The sequence below is a fragment of the Tetrao urogallus genome, assembly GCF_951394365.1.
Source record: "Tetrao urogallus genome assembly, chromosome: 9".
NCBI classification, from domain to species: Eukaryota; Metazoa; Chordata; class Aves; order Galliformes; family Phasianidae; genus Tetrao; species Tetrao urogallus.
The window spans coordinates 12,598,591-12,625,469 of record NC_136822.1 but is presented as its reverse complement, the minus strand read 5'-3'; the positions used below and the strand labels follow the sequence as shown (position 1 = coordinate 12,625,469).

At 53.9% G+C, this 26,879-nt stretch overlaps 1 protein-coding gene across 1 annotated transcript in view; it reads left to right on the top strand.

The window, feature by feature from the left end:
- LOC306949887 (IgGFc-binding protein-like) overlaps nt 1-26,879 on the top strand; it is a gene marked incomplete at both ends in the record, with an annotated part of 59,210 nt that overhangs the window by 9,711 nt on the left and 22,620 nt on the right. The window contains 50 exons of the mRNA XM_079539936.1: nt 50-713; nt 766-965; nt 1,061-1,441; nt 1,806-2,092; nt 2,674-2,945; nt 3,671-3,820; nt 4,422-4,678; nt 4,782-4,866; nt 4,986-5,066; nt 5,182-5,423; nt 5,517-5,800; nt 5,901-6,178; nt 6,425-7,020; nt 7,190-7,853; nt 7,906-8,105; nt 8,201-8,345; nt 8,726-8,809; nt 9,916-9,996; nt 10,377-10,460; nt 10,750-10,833; nt 11,134-11,217; nt 12,380-12,529; nt 13,131-13,387; nt 13,491-13,575; nt 13,695-13,775; nt 13,891-14,132; nt 14,226-14,509; nt 14,610-14,887; nt 15,134-15,729; nt 15,899-16,562; nt 16,615-16,814; nt 16,910-17,054; nt 17,435-17,518; nt 18,625-18,705; nt 19,086-19,169; nt 19,459-19,542; nt 19,843-19,926; nt 20,227-20,310; nt 21,473-21,622; nt 22,224-22,480; nt 22,584-22,668; nt 22,788-22,868; nt 23,249-23,332; nt 23,643-23,726; nt 24,018-24,101; nt 24,402-24,485; nt 24,788-24,871; nt 25,161-25,244; nt 26,127-26,374; nt 26,678-26,855. Of these exons, the coding sequence (XP_079396062.1) occupies nt 50-713; nt 766-965; nt 1,061-1,441; nt 1,806-2,092; nt 2,674-2,945; nt 3,671-3,820; nt 4,422-4,678; nt 4,782-4,866; nt 4,986-5,066; nt 5,182-5,423; nt 5,517-5,800; nt 5,901-6,178; nt 6,425-7,020; nt 7,190-7,853; nt 7,906-8,105; nt 8,201-8,345; nt 8,726-8,809; nt 9,916-9,996; nt 10,377-10,460; nt 10,750-10,833; nt 11,134-11,217; nt 12,380-12,529; nt 13,131-13,387; nt 13,491-13,575; nt 13,695-13,775; nt 13,891-14,132; nt 14,226-14,509; nt 14,610-14,887; nt 15,134-15,729; nt 15,899-16,562; nt 16,615-16,814; nt 16,910-17,054; nt 17,435-17,518; nt 18,625-18,705; nt 19,086-19,169; nt 19,459-19,542; nt 19,843-19,926; nt 20,227-20,310; nt 21,473-21,622; nt 22,224-22,480; nt 22,584-22,668; nt 22,788-22,868; nt 23,249-23,332; nt 23,643-23,726; nt 24,018-24,101; nt 24,402-24,485; nt 24,788-24,871; nt 25,161-25,244; nt 26,127-26,374; nt 26,678-26,855 (10,189 nt within the window). The remainder of the gene's footprint in view (nt 1-49; nt 714-765; nt 966-1,060; nt 1,442-1,805; nt 2,093-2,673; nt 2,946-3,670; nt 3,821-4,421; nt 4,679-4,781; nt 4,867-4,985; nt 5,067-5,181; nt 5,424-5,516; nt 5,801-5,900; nt 6,179-6,424; nt 7,021-7,189; nt 7,854-7,905; nt 8,106-8,200; nt 8,346-8,725; nt 8,810-9,915; nt 9,997-10,376; nt 10,461-10,749; nt 10,834-11,133; nt 11,218-12,379; nt 12,530-13,130; nt 13,388-13,490; nt 13,576-13,694; nt 13,776-13,890; nt 14,133-14,225; nt 14,510-14,609; nt 14,888-15,133; nt 15,730-15,898; nt 16,563-16,614; nt 16,815-16,909; nt 17,055-17,434; nt 17,519-18,624; nt 18,706-19,085; nt 19,170-19,458; nt 19,543-19,842; nt 19,927-20,226; nt 20,311-21,472; nt 21,623-22,223; nt 22,481-22,583; nt 22,669-22,787; nt 22,869-23,248; nt 23,333-23,642; nt 23,727-24,017; nt 24,102-24,401; nt 24,486-24,787; nt 24,872-25,160; nt 25,245-26,126; nt 26,375-26,677; nt 26,856-26,879) is intronic.

Here is a 26,879-nt window from a genome sequence, read left to right as displayed (position 1 = left end):
GGCTGACAGCCCCGGGGAGTCCACGGTGCATTGCGCTTGTCTGCCCCAGGTGAACGGTGTGTTCCGGACCTTGCCGGTGAGCGCAGCAGCAGGAGCCATCACCGTGAGCAGTAGCGGCCGCTACGTCGTCCTGCAGACGGACTTCAGCCTCCAAGTGTCCTACGACGCTGACCACTCGGTGGAGGTGAAGGTGCCCACCAGCTACTTCAACCTGACCTGTGGCATGTGCGGGAACTTCAACAGCAGGACAGAGGACGATTACATGATGCCCAACGGGCAGCAAGCCGCCGACTCCAATGCGCTGGGGGAGAGCTGGCAGGTCCCAAGCGATGACAGTGACCCCAGCTGCGGCGTGCCCCCATCACCGGAGCCCTGCCCAGAGGATGAGGAGAAGCTCTACGAGTCCGAGCAGTTCTGTGGCATGCTGACAGCCAGCCCAGGCTTTTTTGAGAGCTGCCACTCGGTGATCAACCCACAGAGCTACTTTGAGACCTGCACCTACGACCTTTGTGCCATGGGTGCTGTGCAGGAGGTGCTGTGTGCTGCACTGGAGGCCTATGCTGACGCATGCCAGGCAGCTGGCGTGACTCTGCTCCCTTGGAGGAATGCCACCTTCTGCCGTGAGTACCCACCTTTGGATTGCCAGAGGGAAATGGGGCTCTCCCTGTGTCCTGCAGCTCTGGCCAGTTCTTTGGTCTTTCCCTTGGCAGAAGGTATTCCCTTCTTGTGGGCTTTGCTGGCCCTAATGTTCCTTTCCCTTTGCAGCCCTGACATGCTCTGCCAACAGCTACTATGACCCTTGCATGACTGGCTGTCCTGCCACCTGCGTTGACCGACAAGCCCCGCTGAATTGTTCCAAGCCCTGCATGGAGGGCTGTGCGTGTGCCTCTGGCTTCCTCCTCAGCGGTGACACCTGTGTGCCCGAGGCCCACTGTGGCTGCCTCTTTGAGGACAACTACTACAGCGTGAGTGAAAACCCTGCCCTGTCTCCCTCCCCTCCCACAGCACTGCTTTGCACCTCCTTCTGTGTCTGACGTGCTCGGTGTTTCTCTGCCTGCAGCAAGGCGAGTCCTTTGTGAGCGAGAACTGCTCTCGCCAGTGCCGTTGTGAAGCCAGCGGCCAGATGGTTTGCTCTGCATTGTCCTGTGGTGAGGAGGAGGTCTGCAAGATCCAGAACGGCCAGCGGGGCTGTTTCCCAGCCAGCACGGCTCTGTGCCACATCTATGGTGACCCGCATTACAACACCTTCGATGGGAAGCTTCACCACTTCCAGGGCTCCTGCAACTACACAGTGGTGACGGCCTGTGACAACTCCTCCCTTGGCTTCAGCATCACCATTCGCAACGAACATCGGGGCAACCCGAGCTGGACGGCTCTGAACTCTGTGGCACTGTCCATGGAAGGCCTCCACATTGCACTGCGCAAGAAGAAGGATGTCTACGTAAGCCCCTGATTTTTAGCCCAGGCAAACACAGATATCCAAAGTACCACTACGTAGCTGCATACAAATCCCCTAGAAGAGCTTGATGTTCCCTGAGCCTGTGGGCGTGCTCACATGAGAGCACGGCAGGTCTCTGAGTGAGGCAGACGTGAGTGCTGGCACAGAGGCGGGCATCCAGCTGTTTTCCCGCAGCTTTTGGTGTGCCATAGGTAGTAGAGCAGCTGTTGTTCTTGTAGGCCTGGGCAAGGTTTCTCTTGCCGTCACTTCCTCTGACTCCTGGCATCAGCATTGCAGCGAAGACCAGAGACTTGTCATCGCAGGGGCGTCTCTTTATGTTTCTCTCTCCCTCTGTTTCCTTCTTCAGATCAATGGTGTTCTGGTCACCCTGCCTGCTTCTCCAACGCCCAGCGTGAACGTTTCCCTGAGTGGCTCCTACGTGCAAGTTTCTACCAAGCTGGGCCTGCAGCTGCAGTTTGACGGGGACCAGGACCTCCTGGTGAGGGTGTCAGAGAAGCACAAGGGCAAGCTGTGTGGGCTGTGTGGGACATACACGGGCAGCAAGGAAGATGACTTCAAACGACCTGATGGGGTCGTAGTGCCTGACTTCAATGACTTTGGAGCCAGCTGGATGGTGCCGGATGATGAGTGGAAGTGAGTGCTTGTTCTTTGCATAGAGGCTGGGCAGAGGTTTGCTGTGAGTGGTCCAAGGGAGGAGGGTAGTTAAGGGCTGGCATGGGGAAGGGAGCAAGGGGCAGCTGCGGGAAAGCGTGTTTGAGTGCATGGAAGCTCCAAGGTAGCAGGCATATGGGCCTTGCATCTCCCCCCTCTGCTCCATCCACCCATGGTGTGAGCAGTGCTCTCTCCCCAAGGGCACTGTGCTTTTGCCCTCGGTTGCCTCTGTGCAGAGCCCTGCGTCCCATTGCAAGCACTGCATCTCACCGTTCCCGACCCTCTGAGTGAGGTAGGCTGGGCCACGGGCATGGTGGTTTTCCCAAGTTGCCATGGTCAGTGCTGCCTCTGTCATTTTCCTCAACCCCTGTGAATGCCCAGAGGGGAACGGAGAGCGTGGGTCGCATCACTAACCCTTGCAGATGGCAGCCGTTTTTGTGCCCTGTCTTAGGGGGGGACGTGGACTCCACAAAGACTGAAGTTTTGCATGGCATGCCAGTGCGGAAAGGTTGTGGCTCAGGTTCACAGGCTGCTGAGAGCTCAGGGCTGTCTCTGCTTTGCAGGTGTGACACGACCATTGTCCCGCCTGTGTCCTGCTCCACGTCGGAGGAGGAAGCAGCTCACAAGAAGTGTGAAGTGCTCACACAAGCCGGGGGCCCATTTGAGCCGTGCCACGCAGTTCTGCCGCCCCAGGAGTACTTTGAGAGCTGCGTCTATGACCAGTGTGGCACGGGTGGCAGCACGGATCAGCTGTGCAGTGACCTGAGTTCTTATGCAGAAGCCTGTGCTGTGGCAGGGGTTGTTCCGGGAGACTGGAGCGCTGGCACGGTCTGCGGTGAGGAATCGGCTTGGTTTCTATTCAGGACCTGTCACTAATAACTTCTTGCATTTCTACTTTGCAAATGAACGCTCAGCTTCCCTTTTTTGGTGCCTGAGATTGGAGATTTCTTTCCTACTCGCTACTGCAGGGAATCAGCTGGTTTTGCACGGCATTTTGCAGACTGACCGCCTGGAATTTCCACAGCATTTTCCTGTGTTGTCCTGCACAGTGTCTTCTTAAGGGCATTGCTTGTCCTTAGTCCTGAAGCAGCACGGCCCAGCCTGTGGTGTCGGCAGCTTTTTGCCTTTATGAAAGCAAGCATTTCCAGAGGGATGCTGGGCTGTGGTAACACACTGCACCTCAAGACAGATTTCAGACTTGCTGCGTGCCTGCCTTGAAGTGCTTCTTGCAGTATCAGTTAGAAAGGCTTTAAAGTTGTGGGAAGTCATTGGTAATATTGAGCCCAAGAGAGAGCCCCATCCCTCCCGAGAGACTCAGCAAGGTAGCACCAGGAGAAGTGGAGAGAAGAAGCCAGGGGGACGCTGATGAAATGGAGGGAGAAAGGAAGAAGCCTTGAGCAATGAACGCTGTGCGATGCCCGGGTTGCAATTGCATTTGGTTGACCATCGCCACCTGGCCGTAATCACGCCAGGGATATAGGTGTGTCCTGCGGGACACCGCGGAAAGGTTTGCACACTGTCACTTCTAAAACTCTGCTTTCCTTTCTGCACCACATCCAGCTTCCCCAGCAGCCTGCAATTTCTCCTGCACGTTTGATGTTGACTTCTGCGAGTGGGTCCAGGAGCCGTCCAGCAGCATTGACTGGATAAGGCACAAGGGACCAACGCCCTCTCCAGATACGGGCCCTTCCTTTGACCACACGACTGGAGGTAGGAACATCAAGCAGCACACGCTGGTCATGCAAGCAGAGTGGTGTCCCTGCAAAGATGGTGGCAAACATCTTCTAAGAGCAAATACAAACCACATGTACCCTGATCCAGAGGCCTTTGTAGCAGTCTGCCCCAGGGTCGGAGCCTTCTTTCAAAGCAGCTTTTCTGCCCGGGGATCAGCCTGGTGTAATCGGAGCAGGGAATGATCTGCCAGGCAAGGGGGCCAGTAGTATAAGACGTGGTGCCGGGCTGTCTCAGGGAAACAGGAACAGGTTTCTTTTAGGGGACGCTGGCTTCTCCAGCAGCCACTGATGAGTGCCCCCAAAGCTGCAGAGCCATGGTAGGATGGAGGGGATGCTTTGGGGGTGGTGGCGTTTCCCACATCAAGCCATACAGCTGTCAGGGCCCAGAGAGCCGGCTTCCTTAGAGTGTCTTAGTGCTGAGGGAGCTGTGGCAAGTGAAAGACAGCCTGTTGCTCTTGACTCCCTGTCCCTGCCTCAAACTGCCACAGGATGCGCTCTCCAGACTGCACTGGGCTTTTCCCTGGGGCTGCTGTCTAGGCTGGATGTTGCATGACGGCATGGCTGGCACTTTGTTTCAGATGGCTACTACATCTACCTGCATGGCGACGATCCCTACCCCGGCTTTGTGTCACAGCTGGCCAGCCCGGTGTGCAATTCAACGGGACCACACTGCTTCCGCTTCTGGTATCACATGTATGGAGTGGCTGAATCCATGGCCCTGCGGGTGTATGTGGCTCGGGACAGGGAGTTACTGGAGGTCTGGAAAAGCGTTGGGAACCACGGGGACAGATGGATCTTGGGAGAGGTCACGGTGCACAGTACAGGAAACTTGCAGGTAGGGACAGGGGCTCTAAGTGCCATCTGATGCAAAGAGTGCTGCAGAATGTCACTCGGAGTGTATGGCCGGAGCTAACGGTGGAAACCAACCTTTCCCTTAGCTTGTCCTTGAGGGAGAATGGGGGGAAGATTTCCGCAGCGACGTGGCACTGGATGATCTGTCCATTGAACAGGGATACTGTCCAGGTACGTGACACTGCCTGGGGAAAGGCAGCCTGCTTGTTTTGGCAGTCAGTGAGTTTTCTGCCTTGAACAGGATGTGCACAAGCAGGATTGACTGGCATGTGCCACTGTGTCTTTTGTAGGCGATGTGACCCCAACGCCAGGCCCTGGCAACAACACAACGGTGACAGGAACATCCACACCAACACCACAGCCAGGCTCAGGTGAATGGAGGAGTGCGGGTGTTGGGACGCAGTGCTTTTAGCACTGTAGGAAGGGGAGAAGAGCTGGAAGGAGGTGCTGATAACTGAATGGCTTCTCTGGTGTTTCCTTTGTCAGGAATGTGTGTGGTGGAGGGAGATCCTCACTACCACACGTTTGACAATCAAATACACCACTTCATGGGCAACTGTACCTACACCCTCTCCAAGCTGTGCGAGAGCAACAGTTCACTGCCCTACTTCAACGTGGAGGCGGCCAACGAACACAGAGGAAGCAACACGCGCGTGTCCTACGTCCAGTACGTGGACGTTGATGTGTACGGCCAGCGCATCAGGCTTGGGAAGGGTGGCGTGGTGATGGTAAGCACAAAGGGGAGCAATGGTGGGGCTGTGCAGAGGGAGAGCCGTGCCAAAGGGAATGCTCCAATCCTGTCTTGGCTTCTGTCCTTCCAGGTCAACGGAGAGGCAGAGGTGCTGCCCTGCACCCCATCTGTGGGCGTGCAGGTCTCGTCCAGCGGGTTCTACACCGTGGTCACAACAGACTTTGGCTTGAGCGTGAAGTTTGATGGGAACCATCGGGTGGAGGTGTCGCTTCCAAGCACCTTTGGGCAGCAGGTTTGCGGCATGTGTGGCAACTACAACGGGATGGCAGCAGACGACTTCCTGAACCCGGACGGAGTGCTGGAGCCAGACTCCACCAGCCTGGGTAACAGCTGGCAGGTGTCCAACGACAGCAGGTGTGTGTGGTGGCCCAGCAGGTCTGGGGAGGGGTGGAGTGGAGGTGCCAGTTGAAGCCCACAGATAACCTGGGGGCCTTTCTCTCTGCCTCACCTATAGCTGCTCAGCCGGAACGCAGTTCCCGCCAGCATGCACTGAGACAGACAAGCAGGTCATTGCCAGCAGCAACTTCTGCGGGCTCCTCACAGACATCAGCGGCCCGTTTGAAGTGTGCCACTCTGTGCTGAGTCCCAGCGGCTACTTCGACACGTGCCTCTATGACCTGTGTGAGCTGGGGCTTGATCGCGAGGCACTGTGCAACAGCTTGCAGTCCTATGCAGATGCCTGCCAGGCGCTTGGTGTCCAGATCCCCGTGTGGAGGAACGCAACATTCTGCCGTAAGTCAGAAGCAGGAAAGCACGCCATTTGCTGAGCTGGTTAGCCACTGTGTGTGGCAGCACCCTTTTGTTGTTAAAAATGCCAACGTGGTTCTTTCTATGCAGAAGGCATCCCACGTTGGCGGCTGGGTGTAGCTGTGGGATGATTGCATCCTTCCACAGCCTCCAGAGAATCTTCTCTACCTTGAGAGCATTGTGAGTGTAGGATGACTGATGATTTCACTGCTTCTCCTTTTGTCTCGGCAGCCATCACGTGCCCAGCCAACAGCCACTACGAGCCCTGTGCTGCAGCTTGCCCTGCTACGTGTGTTGACCCCATGGCACCTGCTACATGCGGATTGCCGTGCGTGGAGGGATGTGTATGCGACAGCGGGTACCTGCTCTACAACAAGCAATGTGTGCCCAGCCAGCAGTGCGGGTGCTGGCACAACGGGCAGCACTACCCGGTGGGCTCAGAGTTCTGGACGGACAACACCTGCTCGTCCAAGTGCACGTGTCCCGCACGAGGAGGCAAAGTCCAGTGCTCCAGTGCGTCGTGCCCTGCCGGCCAGTTCTGTGGAGTGCAGGATGGGAAACCCGAGTGCCTGGATCACTCCTACGGCATCTGCCACGTCTACGGGGACCCTCACTACAACACCTTTGACGATGTGAGGCACAACTTCATGGGGAACTGCACGTACACCCTGGCCAAAGTGTGCTCCAACACCTCCGTGCCCTACTTCAATGTTGAGGCAAAGAACGAGCATCGTGGCAACGCCCGAGTGTCCTACGTGCGAGAAGTCGTGGTCGATGTGTACGGAGAGCGCATTACCATACTCAAGCAGGAGAGGAGCCGAGTGCTGGTAAGGGAGTGGGGCTGGCGTGTGCGTGGAGGGTCTGCAAGGCAGGGCTGGCTTTTTTGGGCAGGGTCTTGTCTGCAAGCAGCAGGAGTTTCTGTGTGAGAAGGGAGCCTGTTCCCATGGGGCTGACAGCCCCGGGGAGTCCACGGTGCATTGCGCTTGTCTGCCCCAGGTGAACGGTGTGTTCCGGACCTTGCCGGTGAGCGCAGCAGCAGGAGCCATCACCGTGAGCAGTAGCGGCCGCTACGTCGTCCTGCAGACGGACTTCAGCCTCCAAGTGTCCTACGACGCTGACCACTCGGTGGAGGTGAAGGTGCCCACCAGCTACTTCAACCTGACCTGTGGCATGTGCGGGAACTTCAACAGCAGGACAGAGGACGATTACATGATGCCCAACGGGCAGCAAGCCGCCGACTCCAATGCGCTGGGGGAGAGCTGGCAGGTCCCAAGCGATGACAGTGACCCCAGCTGCGGCGTGCCCCCATCACCGGAGCCCTGCCCAGAGGATGAGGAGAAGCTCTACGAGTCCGAGCAGTTCTGTGGCATGCTGACAGCCAGCCCAGGCTTTTTTGAGAGCTGCCACTCGGTGATCAACCCACAGAGCTACTTTGAGACCTGCACCTACGACCTTTGTGCCATGGGTGCTGTGCAGGAGGTGCTGTGTGCTGCACTGGAGGCCTATGCTGACGCATGCCAGGCAGCTGGCGTGACTCTGCTCCCTTGGAGGAATGCCACCTTCTGCCGTGAGTACCCACCTTTGGATTGCCAGAGGGAAATGGGGCTCTCCCTGTGTCCTGCAGCTCTGGCCAGTTCTTTGGTCTTTCCCTTGGCAGAAGGTATTCCCTTCTTGTGGGCTTTGCTGGCCCTAATGTTCCTTTCCCTTTGCAGCCCTGACATGCTCTGCCAACAGCTACTATGACCCTTGCATGACTGGCTGTCCTGCCACCTGCGTTGACCGACAAGCCCCGCTGAATTGTTCCAAGCCCTGCATGGAGGGCTGTGCGTGTGCCTCTGGCTTCCTCCTCAGCGGTGACACCTGTGTGCCCGAGGCCCACTGTGGCTGCCTCTTTGAGGACAACTACTACAGCGTGAGTGAAAACCCTGCCCTGTCTCCCTCCCCTCCCACAGCACTGCTTTGCACCTCCTTCTGTGTCTGACGTGCTCGGTGTTTCTCTGCCTGCAGCAAGGCGAGTCCTTTGTGAGCGAGAACTGCTCTCGCCAGTGCCGTTGTGAAGCCAGCGGCCAGATGGTTTGCTCTGCATTGTCCTGTGGTGAGGAGGAGGTCTGCAAGATCCAGAACGGCCAGCGGGGATGCTTCCCATTCTCAGGTGAATGGAGGAGAGCGGGTGTTGGGACGCAGTGCTTTTAGCACTGTAGGAAGGTGAAAAGAGATAGAAGGAGGTGCTGATAACTGAATGGCTTCTCTGTACCTTCCTCCGGTTTTTAATGCTTCCTACCAAATGGACAAAACTGTGGTGTTGTATATCTTACGTAGTTTTTCTCTTGGTTTCCATCACGGTTCCTATGGTGCAGCAGTGATACCGGAAAACCACTAGGAATTGCAAAGATTACTTAGAAGTGTCACTGTGTTCACCCTGCCCACTGCCTTCATTGTCGTGCCACTGGGGTGCTTGGGAATGGTATACTGGCAGCTGGGAAGAAAACTGCCACGTTGATTCTCATCTCCACTACCTCTCTCTTGCCACAGGTTCATCAACACCAAATCCTGAGACACCCTCGCCAGACACCACAACGCCACCTCCACACCCGGCAACCACCACACCAAGCTCAGGTATTGCCATGACCTGTGCCCGTTTTCTACTGTTGCTGATCATTTTGCAGAAAAAATTTATGCAGATCTGCTTCAGGGTCAATGCCTAGGGTTTGGGATGGATGGAGTAAAGGGGTTGTGATTCCCTTTTCCCCCCGCCGTGCTGCTGGGAGAGTACTTGAGTGGCACAGTTTTCTCAGAAAACTCACTGTGTTCACCCTGCCCACTGCCTTCATTGTCGTGGCACTGGGGTACTTGGGAATGGCCACAAGCCAGTGGCCCGTTAGAGCCGTGCCACGCAGTTCTGCCGCCCCAGGAGTACTTTGAGAGCTGCGTCTATGACCAGTGTGGCACGGGTGGCAGCACGGATCAGCTGTGCAGTGACCTGAGTTCTTATGCAGAAGCCTGTGCTGTGGCAGGGGTTGTTCCGGGAGACTGGAGCGCTGGCACGGTCTGCGGTGAGGAATCGGCTTGGTTTCTATTCAGGACCTGTCACTAATAACTTCTTGCATTTCTACTTTGCAAATGAACGCTCAGCTTCCCTTTTTTGGTGCCTGAGATTGGAGATTTCTTTCCTACTCGCTACTGCAGGGAATCAGCTGGTTTTGCACGGCATTTTGCAGACTGACCGCCTGGAATTTCCACAGCATTTTCCTGTGTTGTCCTGCACAGTGTCTTCTTAAGGGCATTGCTTGTCCTTAGTCCTGAAGCAGCACGGCCCAGCCTGTGGTGTCGGCAGCTTTTTGCCTTTATGAAAGCAAGCATTTCCAGAGGGATGCTGGGCTGTGGTAACACACTGCACCTCAAGACAGATTTCAGACTTGCTGCGTGCCTGCCTTGAAGTGCTTCTTGCAGTATCAGTTAGAAAGGCTTTAAAGTTGTGGGAAGTCATTGGTAATATTGAGCCCAAGAGAGAGCCCCATCCCTCCCGAGAGACTCAGCAAGGTAGCACCAGGAGAAGTGGAGAGAAGAAGCCAGGGGGACGCTGATGAAATGGAGGGAGAAAGGAAGAAGCCTTGAGCAATGAACGCTGTGCGATGCCTGGAGGCATAGTCAGTGAGTTTTCTGCCTTGAACAGGATGTGCACAAGCAGGATTGACTGGCATGTGCCACTGTGTCTTTTGTAGGCGATGTGACCCCAACGCCAGGCCCTGGCAACAACACAACGGTGACAGGAACATCCACACCAACACCACAGCCAGGCTCAGGTGAATGGAGGAGTGCGGGTGTTGGGACGCAGTGCTTTTAGCACTGTAGGAAGGGGAGAAGAGCTGGAAGGAGGTGCTGATAACTGAATGGCTTCTCTGTACCTTCCTCCGGTTTTTAATGCTTCCTACCAAATGGACAAAACTGTGGTGTTGTATATCTTACGTAGTTTTTCTCTTGGTTTCCATCACGGTTCCTATGGTGCAGCAGTGATACCGGAAAACCACTAGGAATCGCAAAGATTGCTTAGAAGAGTCACTGTGTTCACCCTGCCCACTGCCTTCATTGTCGTGCCACTGGGGTGCTTGGGAGTGGTATACTGGCAGCTGGGAAGAAAACTGCCACGTTGATTCTCATCCCCACTACCTCTCTCTTGCCACAGGTTCATCAACACCAAAACCTGAGACACCCCTGCCAGACACCACAACGCCACCTCCACACCCAGCAACCACCACACCAAGCTCAGGTATTGCCATGACCTGTGCCCGTTTTCTACTGTTGCTGACAAATTTATGCAGATCTGCTTCAGGGTCAATGCCTAGGGTTTGGGATGGACGTAGTAATGGGATTGTGGTTTCCTTTTCCCCCAGCCATGCTGCTGGGAGAGTACTTGAGTGGCACACTTTTCTCAGAAGAGTCACGGTGTTCACCCTGCCCACTGCCTTCATTGTCGTGGCACTGGCAATAAAATACTGGCAGCTGGGAAGAAAACTGCCACGTTGATTCTCATCTCCACTACCTCTCTCTTGCCACAGGTTCATCAACACCAAATCCTGAGACACCCTCGCCAGACACCACAACCAGGCATCCACACCCAGCAACCACCACACCAAGCTCAGGTATTGCCATGACCTGTGCCCATTTTGTACTGCTGCTGACACATTTTCTGGCATATCTCCTTCAAGTCTCACAACTAGGCTTAGGGGTTGCTGGAGTAAATAGCTAGTGGATTCCTTTTCCCCCAGCCATGCTGCTGGGAGAGTACTTGAGTGGCACACTTTTCTCAGAAGAGTCACGGTGTTCACCCTGCCCACTGCCTTCATTGTCTTGGCACTGGGGTGCTTGGGAATGGTATACTGGCAGCTGGGAAGAAAACTTCCACGTTGATTCTCATCCCCACTACCTCTCTCTTGCCACAGGTTCGTCAACACCAAATCCTGAGACACCCTCGCCAGACACCACAACGCCACCTCCACACCCAGCAACCACCACACCAAGCTCAGGTATTGCCATGACCTGTGCCCGTTTTCTACTGTTGCTGATCATTTTGCAGAAAAAATTTATGCAGATCTGCTTCAGGGTCAATGCCTAGGGTTTGGGATGGATGGAGTAAAGGGGTTGTGGTTCCCTTTTCCCCCCGCCGTGCTGCTGGGAGAGTACTTGAGTGGCACAGTTTTCTCAGAAAACTCACTGTGTTCACCCTGCCCACTGCCTTCATTGTCGTGGCACTGGGGTACTTGGGAATGGCCACAAGCCAGTGGCCCGTTAGAGCCGTGCCACGCAGTTCTGCCGCCCCAGGAGTACTTTGAGAGCTGCGTCTATGACCAGTGTGGCACGGGTGGCAGCACGGATCAGCTGTGCAGTGACCTGAGTTCTTATGCAGAAGCCTGTGCTGTGGCAGGGGTTGTTCCGGGAGACTGGAGCGCTGGCACGGTCTGCGGTGAGGAATCGGCTTGGTTTCTATTCAGGACCTGTCACTAATAACTTCTTGCATTTCTACTTTGCAAATGAACGCTCAGCTTCCCTTTTTTGGTGCCTGAGATTGGAGATTTCTTTCCTACTCGCTACTGCAGGGAATCAGCTGGTTTTGCACGGCATTTTGCAGACTGACCGCCTGGAATTTCCACAGCATTTTCCTGTGTTGTCCTGCACAGTGTCTTCTTAAGGGCATTGCTTGTCCTTAGTCCTGAAGCAGCACGGCCCCGCCTGTGGTGTCGGCAGCTTTTTGCCTTTATGAAAGCAAGCATTTCCAGAGGGATGCTGGGCTGTGGTAACACACTGCACCTCAAGACAGATTTCAGACTTGCTGCGTGCCTGCCTTGAAGTGCTTCTTGCAGTATCAGTTAGAAAGGCTTTAAAGTTGTGGGAAGTCATTGGCAATATTGAGCCCAAGAGAGAGCCCCATCCCTCCCGAGAGACTCAGCAAGGTAGCACCAGGAGAAGTGGAGAGAAGAAGCCAGGGGGACGCTGATGAAATGGAGGGAGAAAGGAAGAAGCCTTGAGCAATGAACGCTGTGCGATGCCCGGGTTGCAATTGCATTTGGTTGACCATCGCCACCTGGCCGTAATCACGCCAGGGATGTAGGTGTGTCCTGCGGGACACCGCGGAAAGGTTTGCACACTGTCACTTCTAAAACTCTGCTTTCCTTTCTGCACCACATCCAGCTTCCCCAGCAGCCTGCAATTTCTCCTGCACGTTTGATGTTGACTTCTGCGAGTGGGTCCAGGAGCCGTCCAGCAGCATTGACTGGATAAGGCACAAGGGACCAACGCCCTCTCCAGATACGGGCCCTTCCTTTGACCACACGACTGGAGGTAGGAACATCAAGCAGCACACGCTGGTCATGCAAGCAGAGTGGTGTCCCTGCAAAGATGGTGGCAAACATCTTCTAAGAGCAAATACAAACCACATGTACCTTGATCCAGAGGCCTTTGTAGCAGTCTGCCCCAGGGTCGGAGCCTTCTTTCAAAGCAGCTTTTCTGCCCGGGGATCAGCCTGGTGTAATCGGAGCAGGGAATGATCTGCCAGGCAAGGGGGCCAGTAGTATAAGACGTGGTGCCGGGCTGTCTCAGGGAAACAGGAACAGGTTTCTTTTAGGGGACGCTGGCTTCTCCAGCAGCCACTGATGAGTGCCCCCAAAGCTGCAGAGCCATGGTAAGATGGAGGGGATGCTTTGGGGGTGGTGGCGTTTCCCACATCAAGCCATACAGCTGTCAGGGCCCAGAGAGCCGGCTTCCTTAGAGTGTCTTAGTGCTGAGGGAGCTGTGGCAAGTGAAGGACAGCCTGTTGCTCTTGACTCCCTGTCCCTGCCTCAAACTGCCACAGGATGCGCTCTCCAGACTGCACTGGGCTTTTCCCTGGGGCTGCTGTCTAGGCTGGATGTTGCATGACGGCATGGCTGGCACTTTGTTTCAGATGGCTACTACATCTACCTGCATGGCGACGATCCCTACCCCGGCTTTGTGTCACAGCTGGCCAGCCCGGTGTGCAATTCAACGGGACCACACTGCTTCCGCTTCTGGTATCACATGTATGGAGTGGCTGAATCCATGGCCCTGCGGGTGTATGTGGCTCGGGACAGGGAGTTACTGGAGGTCTGGAAAAGCGTTGGGAACCACGGGGACAGATGGATCTTGGGAGAGGTCACGGTGCACAGTACAGGAAACTTGCAGGTAGGGACAGGGGCTCTAAGTGCCATCTGATGCAAAGAGTGCTGCAGAATGTCACTCGGAGTGTATGGCCGGAGCTAACGGTGGAAACCAACCTTTCCCTTAGCTTGTCCTTGAGGGAGAATGGGGGGAAGATTTCCGCAGCGACGTGGCACTGGATGATCTGTCCATTGAACAGGGATACTGTCCAGGTACGTGACACTGCCTGGGGAAAGGCAGCCTGCTTGTTTTGGCAGTCAGTGAGTTTTCTGCCTTGAACAGGATGTGCACAAGCAGGATTGACTGGCATGTGCCACTGTGTCTTTTGTAGGCGATGTGACCCCAACGCCAGGCCCTGGCAACAACACAACGGTGACAGGAACATCCACACCAACACCACAGCCAGGCTCAGGTGAATGGAGGAGTGCGGGTGTTGGGACGCAGTGCTTTTAGCACTGTAGGAAGGGGAGAAGAGCTGGAAGGAGGTGCTGATAACTGAATGGCTTCTCTGGTGTTTCCTTTGTCAGGAATGTGTGTGGTGGAGGGAGATCCTCACTACCACACGTTTGACAATCAAATACACCACTTCATGGGCAACTGTACCTACACCCTCTCCAAGCTGTGCGAGAGCAACAGTTCACTGCCCTACTTCAACGTGGAGGCGGCCAACGAACACAGAGGAAGCAACACGCGCGTGTCCTACGTCCAGTACGTGGACGTTGATGTGTACGGCCAGCGCATCAGGCTTGGGAAGGGTGGCGTGGTGATGGTAAGCACAAAGGGGAGCAATGGTGGGGCTGTGCAGAGGGAGAGCCGTGCCAAAGGGAATGCTCCAATCCTGTCTTGGCTTCTGTCCTTCCAGGTCAACGGAGAGGCAGAGGTGCTGCCCTGCACCCCATCTGTGGGCGTGCAGGTCTCGTCCAGCGGGTTCTACACCGTGGTCACAACAGACTTTGGCTTGAGCGTGAAGTTTGATGGGAACCATCGGGTGGAGGTGTCGCTTCCAAGCACCTTTGGGCAGCAGGTTTGCGGCATGTGTGGCAACTACAACGGGATGGCAGCAGACGACTTCCTGAACCCGGACGGAGTGCTGGAGCCAGACTCCACCAGCCTGGGTAACAGCTGGCAGGTGTCCAACGACAGCAGGTGTGTGTGGTGGCCCAGCAGGTCTGGGGAGGGGTGGAGTGGAGGTGCCAGTTGAAGCCCACAGATAACCTGGGGGCCTTTCTCTCTGCCTCACCTATAGCTGCTCAGCCGGAACGCAGTTCCCGCCAGCATGCACTGAGACAGACAAGCAGGTCATTGCCAGCAGCAACTTCTGCGGGCTCCTCACAGACATCAGCGGCCCGTTTGAAGTGTGCCACTCTGTGCTGAGTCCCAGCGGCTACTTCGACACGTGCCTCTATGACCTGTGTGAGCTGGGGCTTGATCGCGAGGCACTGTGCAACAGCTTGCAGTCCTATGCAGATGCCTGCCAGGCGCTTGGTGTCCAGATCCCCGTGTGGAGGAACGCAACATTCTGCCGTAAGTCAGAAGCAGGAAAGCACGCCATTTGCTGAGCTGGTTAGCCACTGTGTGTGGCAGCACCCTTTTGTTGTTAAAAATGCCAACGTGGTTCTTTCTATGCAGAAGGCATCCCACGTTGGCGGCTGGGTGTAGCTGTGGGATGATTGCATCCTTCCACAGCCTCCAGAGAATCTTCTCTACCTTGAGAGCATTGTGAGTGTAGGATGACTGATGATTTCACTGCTTCTCCTTTTGTCTCGGCAGCCATCACGTGCCCAGCCAACAGCCACTACGAGCCCTGTGCTGCAGCTTGCCCTGCTACGTGTGTTGACCCCATGGCACCTGCTACATGCGGATTGCCGTGCGTGGAGGGATGTGTATGCGACAGCGGGTACCTGCTCTACAACAAGCAATGTGTGCCCAGCCAGCAGTGCGGGTGCTGGCACAACGGGCAGCACTACCCGGTGGGCTCAGAGTTCTGGACGGACAACACCTGCTCGTCCAAGTGCACGTGTCCCGCACGAGGAGGCAAAGTCCAGTGCTCCAGTGCGTCGTGCCCTGCCGGCCAGTTCTGTGGAGTGCAGGATGGGAAACCCGAGTGCCTGGATCACTCCTACGGCATCTGCCACGTCTACGGGGACCCTCACTACAACACCTTTGACGATGTGAGGCACAACTTCATGGGGAACTGCACGTACACCCTGGCCAAAGTGTGCTCCAACACCTCCGTGCCCTACTTCAATGTTGAGGCAAAGAACGAGCATCGTGGCAACGCCCGAGTGTCCTACGTGCGAGAAGTCGTGGTCGATGTGTACGGAGAGCGCATTACCATACTCAAGCAGGAGAGGAGCCGAGTGCTGGTAAGGGAGTGGGGCTGGCGTGTGCGTGGAGGGTCTGCAAGGCAGGGCTGGCTTTTTTGGGCAGGGTCTTGTCTGCAAGCAGCAGGAGTTTCTGTGTGAGAAGGGAGCCTGTTCCCATGGGGCTGACAGCCCCGGGGAGTCCACGGTGCATTGCGCTTGTCTGCCCCAGGTGAACGGTGTGTTCCGGACCTTGCCGGTGAGCGCAGCAGCAGGAGCCATCACCGTGAGCAGTAGCGGCCGCTACGTCGTCCTGCAGACGGACTTCAGCCTCCAAGTGTCCTACGACGCTGACCACTCGGTGGAGGTGAAGGTGCCCACCAGCTACTTCAACCTGACCTGTGGCATGTGCGGGAACTTCAACAGCAGGACAGAGGACGATTACATGATGCCCAACGGGCAGCAAGCCGCCGACTCCAATGCGCTGGGGGAGAGCTGGCAGGTCCCAAGCGATGACAGTGACCCCAGCTGCGGCGTGCCCCCATCACCGGAGCCCTGCCCAGAGGATGAGGAGAAGCTCTACGAGTCCGAGCAGTTCTGTGGCATGCTGACAGCCAGCCCAGGCTTTTTTGAGAGCTGCCACTCGGTGATCAACCCACAGAGCTACTTTGAGACCTGCACCTACGACCTTTGTGCCATGGGTGCTGTGCAGGAGGTGCTGTGTGCTGCACTGGAGGCCTATGCTGACGCATGCCAGGCAGCTGGCGTGACTCTGCTCCCTTGGAGGAATGCCACCTTCTGCCGTGAGTACCCACCTTTGGATTGCCAGAGGGAAATGGGGCTCTCCCTGTGTCCTGCAGCTCTGGCCAGTTCTTTGGTCTTTCCCTTGGCAGAAGGTATTCCCTTCTTGTGGGCTTTGCTGGCCCTAATGTTCCTTTCCCTTTGCAGCCCTGACATGCTCTGCCAACAGCTACTATGACCCTTGCATGACTGGCTGTCCTGCCACCTGCGTTGACCGACAAGCCCCGCTGAATTGTTCCAAGCCCTGCATGGAGGGCTGTGCGTGTGCCTCTGGCTTCCTCCTCAGCGGTGACACCTGTGTGCCCGAGGCCCACTGTGGCTGCCTCTTTGAGGACAACTACTACAGCGTGAGTGAAAACCCTGCCCTGTCTCCCTCCCCTCCCACAGCACTGCTTTGCACCTCCTTCTGTGTCTGACGTGCTCGGTGTTTCTCTGCCTGCAGCAAGGCGAGTCCTTTGTGAGCGAGAACTGCTCTCGCCAGTGCCGTTGTGAAGCCAGCGGCCAGATGGTTTGCTCTGCATTGTCCTGTGGTGAGGAGGAGGTCTGCAAGATCCAGAACGGCCAGCGGGGATGCTTCCCATTCTCAGGTGAATGGAGGAGAGCGGGTGTTGGGACGCAGTGCTTTTAGCACTGTAGGAAGGTGAAAAGAGATAGAAGGAGGTGCTGATAACTGAATGGCTTCTCTGTACCTTCCTCCGGTTTTTAATGCTTCCTACCAAATGGACAAAACTGTGGTGTTGTATATCTTACGTAGTTTTTCTCTTGGTTTCCATCACGGTTCCTATGGTGCAGCAGTGATACCGGAAAACCACTAGGAATTGCAAAGATTACTTAGAAGTGTCACTGTGTTCACCCTGCCCACTGCCTTCATTGTCGTGCCACTGGGGTGCTTGGGAATGGTATACTGGCAGCTGGGAAGAAAACTGCCACGTTGATTCTCATCTCCACTACCTCTCTCTTGCCACAGGTTCATCAACACCAAATCCTGAGACACCCTCGCCAGACACCACAACGCCACCTCCACACCCGGCAACCACCACACCAAGCTCAGGTATTGCCATGACCTGTGCCCGTTTTCTACTGTTGCTGATCATTTTGCAGAAAAAATTTATGCAGATCTGCTTCAGGGTCAATGCCTAGGGTTTGGGATGGATGGAGTAAAGGGGTTGTGATTCCCTTTTCCCCCCGCCGTGCTGCTGGGAGAGTACTTGAGTGGCACAGTTTTCTCAGAAAACTCACTGTGTTCACCCTGCCCACTGCCTTCATTGTCGTGGCACTGGGGTACTTGGGAATGGCCACAAGCCAGTGGCCCGTTAGAGCCGTGCCACGCAGTTCTGCCGCCCCAGGAGTACTTTGAGAGCTGCGTCTATGACCAGTGTGGCACGGGTGGCAGCACGGATCAGCTGTGCAGTGACCTGAGTTCTTATGCAGAAGCCTGTGCTGTGGCAGGGGTTGTTCCGGGAGACTGGAGCGCTGGCACGGTCTGCGGTGAGGAATCGGCTTGGTTTCTATTCAGGACCTGTCACTAATAACTTCTTGCATTTCTACTTTGCAAATGAACGCTCAGCTTCCCTTTTTTGGTGCCTGAGATTGGAGATTTCTTTCCTACTCGCTACTGCAGGGAATCAGCTGGTTTTGCACGGCATTTTGCAGACTGACCGCCTGGAATTTCCACAGCATTTTCCTGTGTTGTCCTGCACAGTGTCTTCTTAAGGGCATTGCTTGTCCTTAGTCCTGAAGCAGCACGGCCCAGCCTGTGGTGTCGGCAGCTTTTTGCCTTTATGAAAGCAAGCATTTCCAGAGGGATGCTGGGCTGTGGTAACACACTGCACCTCAAGACAGATTTCAGACTTGCTGCGTGCCTGCCTTGAAGTGCTTCTTGCAGTATCAGTTAGAAAGGCTTTAAAGTTGTGGGAAGTCATTGGTAATATTGAGCCCAAGAGAGAGCCCCATCCCTCCCGAGAGACTCAGCAAGGTAGCACCAGGAGAAGTGGAGAGAAGAAGCCAGGGGGACGCTGATGAAATGGAGGGAGAAAGGAAGAAGCCTTGAGCAATGAACGCTGTGCGATGCCTGGAGGCATAGTCAGTGAGTTTTCTGCCTTGAACAGGATGTGCACAAGCAGGATTGACTGGCATGTGCCACTGTGTCTTTTGTAGGCGATGTGACCCCAACGCCAGGCCCTGGCAACAACACAACGGTGACAGGAACATCCACACCAACACCACAGCCAGGCTCAGGTGAATGGAGGAGTGCGGGTGTTGGGACGCAGTGCTTTTAGCACTGTAGGAAGGGGAGAAGAGCTGGAAGGAGGTGCTGATAACTGAATGGCTTCTCTGTACCTTCCTCCGGTTTTTAATGCTTCCTACCAAATGGACAAAACTGTGGTGTTGTATATCTTACGTAGTTTTTCTCTTGGTTTCCATCACGGTTCCTATGGTGCAGCAGTGATACCGGAAAACCACTAGGAATTGCAAAGATTGCTTAGAAGAGTCACTGTGTTCACCCTGCCCACTGCCTTCATTGTCGTGCCACTGGGGTGCTTGGGAGTGGTATACTGGCAGCTGGGAAGAAAACTGCCACGTTGATTCTCATCCCCACTACCTCTCTCTTGCCACAGGTTCATCAACACCAAAACCTGAGACACCCCTGCCAGACACCACAACGCCACCTCCACACCCAGCAACCACCACACCAAGCTCAGGTATTGCCATGACCTGTGCCCGTTTTCTACTGTTGCTGACAAATTTATGCAGATCTGCTTCAGGGTCAATGCCTAGGGTTTGGGATGGATGTAGTAATGGGATTGTGGTTTCCTTTTCCCCCAGCCATGCTGCTGGGAGAGTACTTGAGTGGCACACTTTTCTCAGAAGAGTCACGGTGTTCACCCTGCCCACTGCCTTCATTGTCGTGGCACTGGCAATAAAATACTGGCAGCTGGGAAGAAAACTGCCACGTTGATTCTCATCTCCACTACCTCTCTCTTGCCACAGGTTCGTCAACACCAAATCCTGAGACACCCTCGCCAGACACCACAACGCCACCTCCACACCCAGCAACCACCACACCAAGCTCAGGTATTGCCATGACCTGTGCCCATTTTGTACTGCTGCTGACACATTTTCTGGCATATCTCCTTCAAGTCTCACAACTAGGCTTAGGGGTTGCTGGAGTAAATAGCTAGTGGATTCCTTTTCCCCCAGCCATGCTGCTGGGAGAGTACTTGAGTGGCACCCTTTTCTCAGAAGAGTCACTGTGTACACCCTGCCCACTGCCTTCATTGTCTTGGCACTGGGGTGCTTGGGAATGGTATACTGGCAGCTGGGAAGAAAACTGCCACATTGATTCTCATCTCCACTACCTCTCTCTTGCCACAGGTTCATCAACACCAAATCCTGAGACACCCTCGCCAGACACCACAACGCCACCTCCACACCCAGCAACCACCACACCAAGCTCAGGTATTGCCATGACCTGTGCCCATTTTGTACTGCTGCTGACACATTTTCTGGCATATCTCCTTCAAGTCTCACAACTAGGCTTAGGGGTTGCTGGAGTAAATAGCTAGTGGATTCCTTTTCCCCCAGCCATGCTGCTGGGAGAGTACTTGAGTGGCACACTTTTCTCAGAAGAGTCACGGTGTTCACCCTGCCCACTGCCTTCATTGTCTTGGCACTGGGGTGCTTGGGAATGGTATACTGGCAGCTGGGAAGAAAACTGCCACGTTGATTCTCATCCCCACTACCTCTCTCTTGCCACAGGTTCGTCAACACCAAATCCTGAGACACCCTCGCCAGACACCACAACGCCACCTCCACACCCAGCAACCACCACACCAAGCTCAGGTATTGCCATGACCTGTGCCCGTTTTCTACTGTTGCTGATCATTTTGCAGAAAAAATTTATGCAGATCTGCTTCAGGGTCAATGCCTAGGGTTTGGGATGGATGGAGTAAAGGGGTTGTGGTTCCCTTTTCCCCCCGCCGTGCTGCTGGGAGAGTACTTGAGTGGCACAGTTTTCTCAGAAAACTCACTGTGTTCACCCTGCCCACTGCCTTCATTGTCGTGGCACTGGGGTACTTGGGAATGGCCACAAGCCAGTGGCCCGTTAGAGCCGTGCCACGCAGTTCTGCCGCCCCAGGAGTACTTTGAGAGCTGCGTCTATGACCAGTGTGGCACGGGTGGCAGCACGGATCAGCTGTGCAGTGACCTGAGTTCTTATGCAGAAGCCTGTGCTGTGGCAGGGGTTGTTCCGGGAGACTGGAGCGCTGGCACGGTCTGCGGTGAGGAATCGGCTTGGTTTCTATTCAGGACCTGTCACTAATAACTTCTTGCATTTCTACTTTGCAAATGAACGCTCAGCTTCCCTTTTTTGGTGCCTGAGATTGGAGATTTCTTTCCTACTCGCTACTGCAGGGAATCAGCTGGTTTTGCACGGCATTTTGCAGACTGACCGCCTGGAATTTCCACAGCATTTTCCTGTGTTGTCCTGCACAGTGTCTTCTTAAGGGCATTGCTTGTCCTTAGTCCTGAAGCAGCACGGCCCAGCCTGTGGTGTCGGCAGCTTTTTGCCTTTATGAAAGCAAGCATTTCCAGAGGGATGCTGGGCTGTGGTAACACACTGCACCTCAAGACAGATTTCAGACTTGCTGCGTGCCTGCCTTGAAGTGCTTCTTGCAGTATCAGTTAGAAAGGCTTTAAAGTTGTGGGAAGTCATTGGTAATATTGAGCCCAAGAGAGAGCCCCATCCCTCCCGAGAGACTCAGCAAGGTAGCACCAGGAGAAGTGGAGAGAAGAAGCCAGGGGGACGCTGATGAAATGGAGGGAGAAAGGAAGAAGCCTTGAGCAATGAACGCTGTGCGATGCCCGGGTTGCAATTGCATTTGGTTGACCATCGCCACCTGGCCGTAATCACGCCAGGGATATAGGTGTGTCCTGCGGGACACCGCGGAAAGGTTTGCACACTGTCACTTCTAAAACTCTGCTTTCCTTTCTGCACCACATCCAGCTTCCCCAGCAGCCTGCAATTTCTCCTGCACGTTTGATGTTGACTTCTGCGAGTGGGTCCAGGAGCCGTCCAGCAGCATTGACTGGATAAGGCACAAGGGACCAACGCCCTCTCCAGATACGGGCCCTTCCTTTGACCACACGACTGGAGGTAGGAACATCAAGCAGCACACGCTGGTCATGCAAGCAGAGTGGTGTCCCTGCAAAGATGGTGGCAAACATCTTCTAAGAGCAAATACAAACCACATGTACCCTGATCCAGAGGCCTTTGTAGCAGTCTGCCCCAGGGTCGGAGCCTTCTTTCAAAGCAGCTTTTCTGCCCGGGGATCAGCCTGGTGTAATCGGAGCAGGGAATGATCTGCCAGGCAAGGGGGCCAGTAGTATAAGACGTGGTGCCGGGCTGTCTCAGGGAAACAGGAACAGGTTTCTTTTAGGGGACGCTGGCTTCTCCAGCAGCCACTGATGAGTGCCCCCAAAGCTGCAGAGCCATGGTAGGATGGAGGGGATGCTTTGGGGGTGGTGGCGTTTCCCACATCAAGCCATACAGCTGTCAGGGCCCAGAGAGCCGGCTTCCTTAGAGTGTCTTAGTGCTGAGGGAGCTGTGGCAAGTGAAGGACAGCCTGTTGCTCTTGACTCCCTGTCCCTGCCTCAAACTGCCACAGGATGTGCTCTCCAGACTGCACTGGGCTTTTCCCTGGGGCTGCTGTCTAGGCTGGATGTTGCATGACGGCATGGCTGGCACTTTGTTTCAGATGGCTACTACATCTACCTGCATGGCGACGATCCCTACCCCGGCTTTGTGTCACAGCTGGTCAGCCCGGTGTGCAATTCAACGGGACCACACTGCTTCCGCTTCTGGTATCACATGTATGGAGTGGCTGAATCCATGGCCCTGCGGGTGTATGTGGCTCGGGACAGGGAGCTACCGGAGGTCTGGAAAAGCATTGGGAACCACGGGGACAGATGGATCTTGGGAGAGGTCACGGTGCACAGTACAGGAAACTTGCAGGTAGGGACAGGGGCTCTAAGTGCCATCTGATGCAAAGAGTGCTGCAGAATGTCACTCGGAGTGTATGGCCGGAGCTAACGGTGGAAACCAACCTTTCCCTTAGCTTGTCCTTGAGGGAGAATGGGGGGAAGATTTCCGCAGCGACGTGGCACTGGATGATCTGTCCATTGAACAGGGATACTGTCCAGGTACGTGACACTGCCTGGGGAAAGGCAGCCTGCTTGTTTTGGCAGTCAGTGAGTTTTCTGCCTTGAACAGGATGTGCACAAGCAGGATTGACTGGCATGTGCCACTGTGTCTTTTGTAGGCGATGTGACCCCAACGCCAGGCCCTGGCAACAACACAACGGTGACAGGAACATCCACACCAACACCACAGCCAGGCTCAGGTGAATGGAGGAGTGCGGGTGTTGGGACGCAGTGCTTTTAGCACTGTAGGAAGGGGAGAAGAGCTGGAAGGAGGTGCTGATAACTGAATGGCTTCTCTGTACCTTCCTCCGGTATTTAATGCTTCCTACCAAATGAACAAAACTGTGGTGTTGTATATCTTACGTAGTTTTTCTCTTGGTTTCCATCACGGTTCCTATGGTGCAGCAGTGATACCGGAAAACCACTAGGAATCGCAAAGATTGCTTAGAAGAGTCACTGTGTTCACCCTGCCCACTGCCTTCATTGTCTTGGCACTGGGGTGCTTGGGAATGGTATACTGGCAGCTGGGAAGAAAACTGCCACATTGATTCTCATCCCCACTACCTCTCTCTTGCCACAGGTTCATCAACACCAAATCCTGAGACACCCCTGCCTGACACCACAACGCCACCTCCACACCCAGCAACCACCACACCAAGCTCAGGTATTGCCATGACCTGTGCCCGTTTTCTACTGTTTCTGATCATTTTGCAGAAAAAATTTATGCAGATCTGCTTCAGGGTCAATGCCTAGGGTTTGGGATCGATGTATTAAATAGCTAGTGGATTCCTTTTCCCCCACCATGCTGCTGGGAGAGTACTTGAGTGGCACACTTTTCTCAGAAGAGTCACTGTGTACACCCTGCCCACTGCCTTCATTGTCATGCCACTGGGGTGCTGGGGAGTGGTCTACTGGCAGCTGGGAAGAAAAAAGCCACATTGATTCTCATCTCCACTACCTCTCTCTTGCCACAGGTTCATCAACACCAAATCCTGAGACACCCTCACCAGACACCACAACGCCGCCTCCACACCCAGCGACAACCACACCAAGCTCAGGTATTGCCATGACCTGTGCCCATTTTGTACTGCTGCTGACACATTTTCTGGCATATCTCCTTCAAGTCTCACAACTAGGCTTAGGGATGGCTGGAGTAAATAGCTAGTGGATTCCTTTTCCCCCAGCCATGCTGCTGGGAGAGTACTCGAGTGGCACCCTTTTCTCAGAAGAGTCACTGTGTACACCCTGCCTACTGCCTTCATTGTCATGCCACTGGCAATAAAATACTGGCAGCTGGTCAGAAAACAGCCACGTTGATTCTCATCCCCACTACCTCTCTCTTGCCACAGGTTCATCAACACCAAATCCTGAGACACCCTCGCCAGACACCACAACGCCACCTCCACACCCAGCGACCACAACACCAAGCTCAGGTATTGCCATGACCTGTGCCCATTTTGTACTGCTGCTGACACATTTTCTGGCATATCTCCTTCAAGTCTCACAACTAGGCTTAGGGATGGCTGGAGCACAGAGGCTGTGGTTTCCTTTTCCCCCAGCCATGCTGCTGGGAGAGTACTTGAGTGGCACACTTTTCTCAGAAGAGTCACGGTGTTCACCCTGCCCACTGCCTTCATTGTCTTGGCACTGGGGTGCTTGGGAATGGTATACTGGCAGCTGGGAAGAAAACTGCCACATTGATTCTCATCCCCACTACCTCTCTCTTGCCACAGGTTCATCAACACCAAATCCTGAGACACCCCTGCCTGACAGCACAACGCCACCTCCACACCCAGCAACCACCACACCAAGCTCAGGTATTGCCATGACCTGTGCCCGTTTTCTACTGTTGCTGATCATTTTGCAGAAAAAATTTATGCAGATCTGCTTCAGGGTCAATGCCTAGGGTTTGGGATCGATGTATTAAATAGCTAGTGGATTCCTTTTCCCCCCGCCGTGCTGCTGGGAGAGTACTTGAGTGGCACACTTTTCTCAGAAGAGTCACTGTGTACACCCTGCCCACTGCCTTCATTGTCATGCCACTGGCAATAAAGTACTGGGAGCTGGCCAGAAAACAGCCACGTTGATTCTCATCCCCACTACCTCTCTCTTGCCACAGGTTCATCAACACCAAAAACTGAGACACCCTCGCCAGACACCACAACGCCACCTCCACACCCAGCAACCACCACACCAAGCTCAGGTATTGCCATGACCTGTGCCCGTTTTCTACTGTTGCTGACAAATTTATGCAGATCTGCTTCAGGGTCAATGCCTAGGGTTTGGGATGGATGTAGTAATGGGATTGTGGTTTCCTTTTCCCCCAGCCATGCTGCTGGGAGAGTACTTGAGTGGCACACTTTTCTCAGAAGAGTCACGGTGTTCACCCTGCCCACTGCCTTCATTGTCGTGCCACTGGCAATAAAATACTGGCAGCTGGGAAGAAAACTGCCACATTGATTCTCATCTCCACTACCTCTCTCTTGCCACAGGTTCATCAACACCAAAAACTGAGACACCCTCGCCAGACACCACAACCAGGCATCCACACCCAGCAACCACCACACCAAGCTCAGGTATTGCCATGACCTGTGCCCGTTTTCTACTGTTGCTGACAAATTTATGCAGATCTGCTTCAGGGTCAATGCCTAGGGTTGGGAATGGATGTGGTTCAGAGGTTGTGGTTTGCCATTATGCAGAATTCTTAATATAATTTCTATGAGGTGCTTGTAGGAAATATCCCATTGTAACTCATACGTCCTTTAACCCTGTCTTATTGAAGTTCCATCAACAGCAACGCCCTCAGGGCCACTTCCTGACACCTCACCTAAGCCTCCACAAACAGCATTCACTCTGCATCCTAGCTTGGGTATTTTTGTTTCCCCTTCCCATTTCTTTTTGCTTATTTTGCCAGTTTAGTTCTCTTACTTCAAGTCTAACAAAGTTACAGCGTTTTGCTGGATTGTCAGAGGTTTTGCTTAATTTCCGTAATTGATTTGACTACAGAACACTTGACAGCAATTGCAGCAGTTCATTCCATCTGCCAAAAGAGAGGAGCCAGCCTTCTAATGTTTTTGTGTAGATTCTTTCTATATGTTCAGAGATCGCCTTTCAATCTGCTTTCTGGTTTTGTCTGTAGTATTTATTGACATTTAGTTGGATGTTAATGATTCAGATCAACTCCTAGGTATCATGTTTCACATTATGTGTCTCCAGTATACGGAAAATGAGTCCCTGGATCAGATGGCTTGCTCTTCATGAATTGCCACAGAACTTGGGTGATTTCCACTTGCGGTAGAAGGGTAGTCTCTCCTGTGGAAAGTTTGCATACCTCGTTTGTACTCTGTTCTTGACTGTAGACATCACTTCACAGCTGAGCAGCAATTAGGAACTAAAACAAAGTGACTGCAGCATTTACAGCAGAGATTCAGAGGAAACTATTCTGTCTTTCTTCCCAGGCCGTGCTTCCTGCAGTGCCTCTGGGGATCCACATTACAACACTTTTGACCAGAGAGTTCATAATTTCATGGGAAACTGTTCTTACACCCTCTCCAAAGTGTGTAACATCTCTCAGAATATTCCATACTTTGATGTGTCCACAACAAATGAGCACAGAGGATCCAACACCAAAGTCTCTTATGTGAAGTCAGTACAAGTGGAAGTCTATGGCTATCAGATTTCTATGCTGAAAAGCAAGAAAGTGAATGTAAGAAAATACTTGTTTAAAATACATTTTTAAACTAACATGCAGATAATTAAGTTTTGGGGGGTTTTTTGCTTTTTTGTGTTTGTTTGTTTTTTGTAGAATTTATAGTAGTTTTTCTCTTGTCATTGGATACATACACCTTTTCTAGTGAGATTTCAAAAAAATTTGCTTAGATGAAATGTTATCTAGTTGTGTCCCATTCTCTTTGTGCACAAAATGACATCTTTCACTAAACTGTTCCAGTTGCTTGTAGTTGGATGAGTTCCAGCAGCCACACGCTAACTTTTACAACTTGTTGTGTAGGTGAATGGCAGCAGAATGAACCTACCCATATTTATTGAAAAGAAGATCAGTATTCAAAGCAGTGGTGGTTATGTTCTCTTGGAAACTGACTTTGGACTGTGGGTGAGATATGATGGAAATCACTATGCAGAAGTCTCTGTGCCCTCTGATTACAGTGGTCTGCTCTGTGGCCTGTGTGGTAAGTCGTAGTCTTAATCACTTT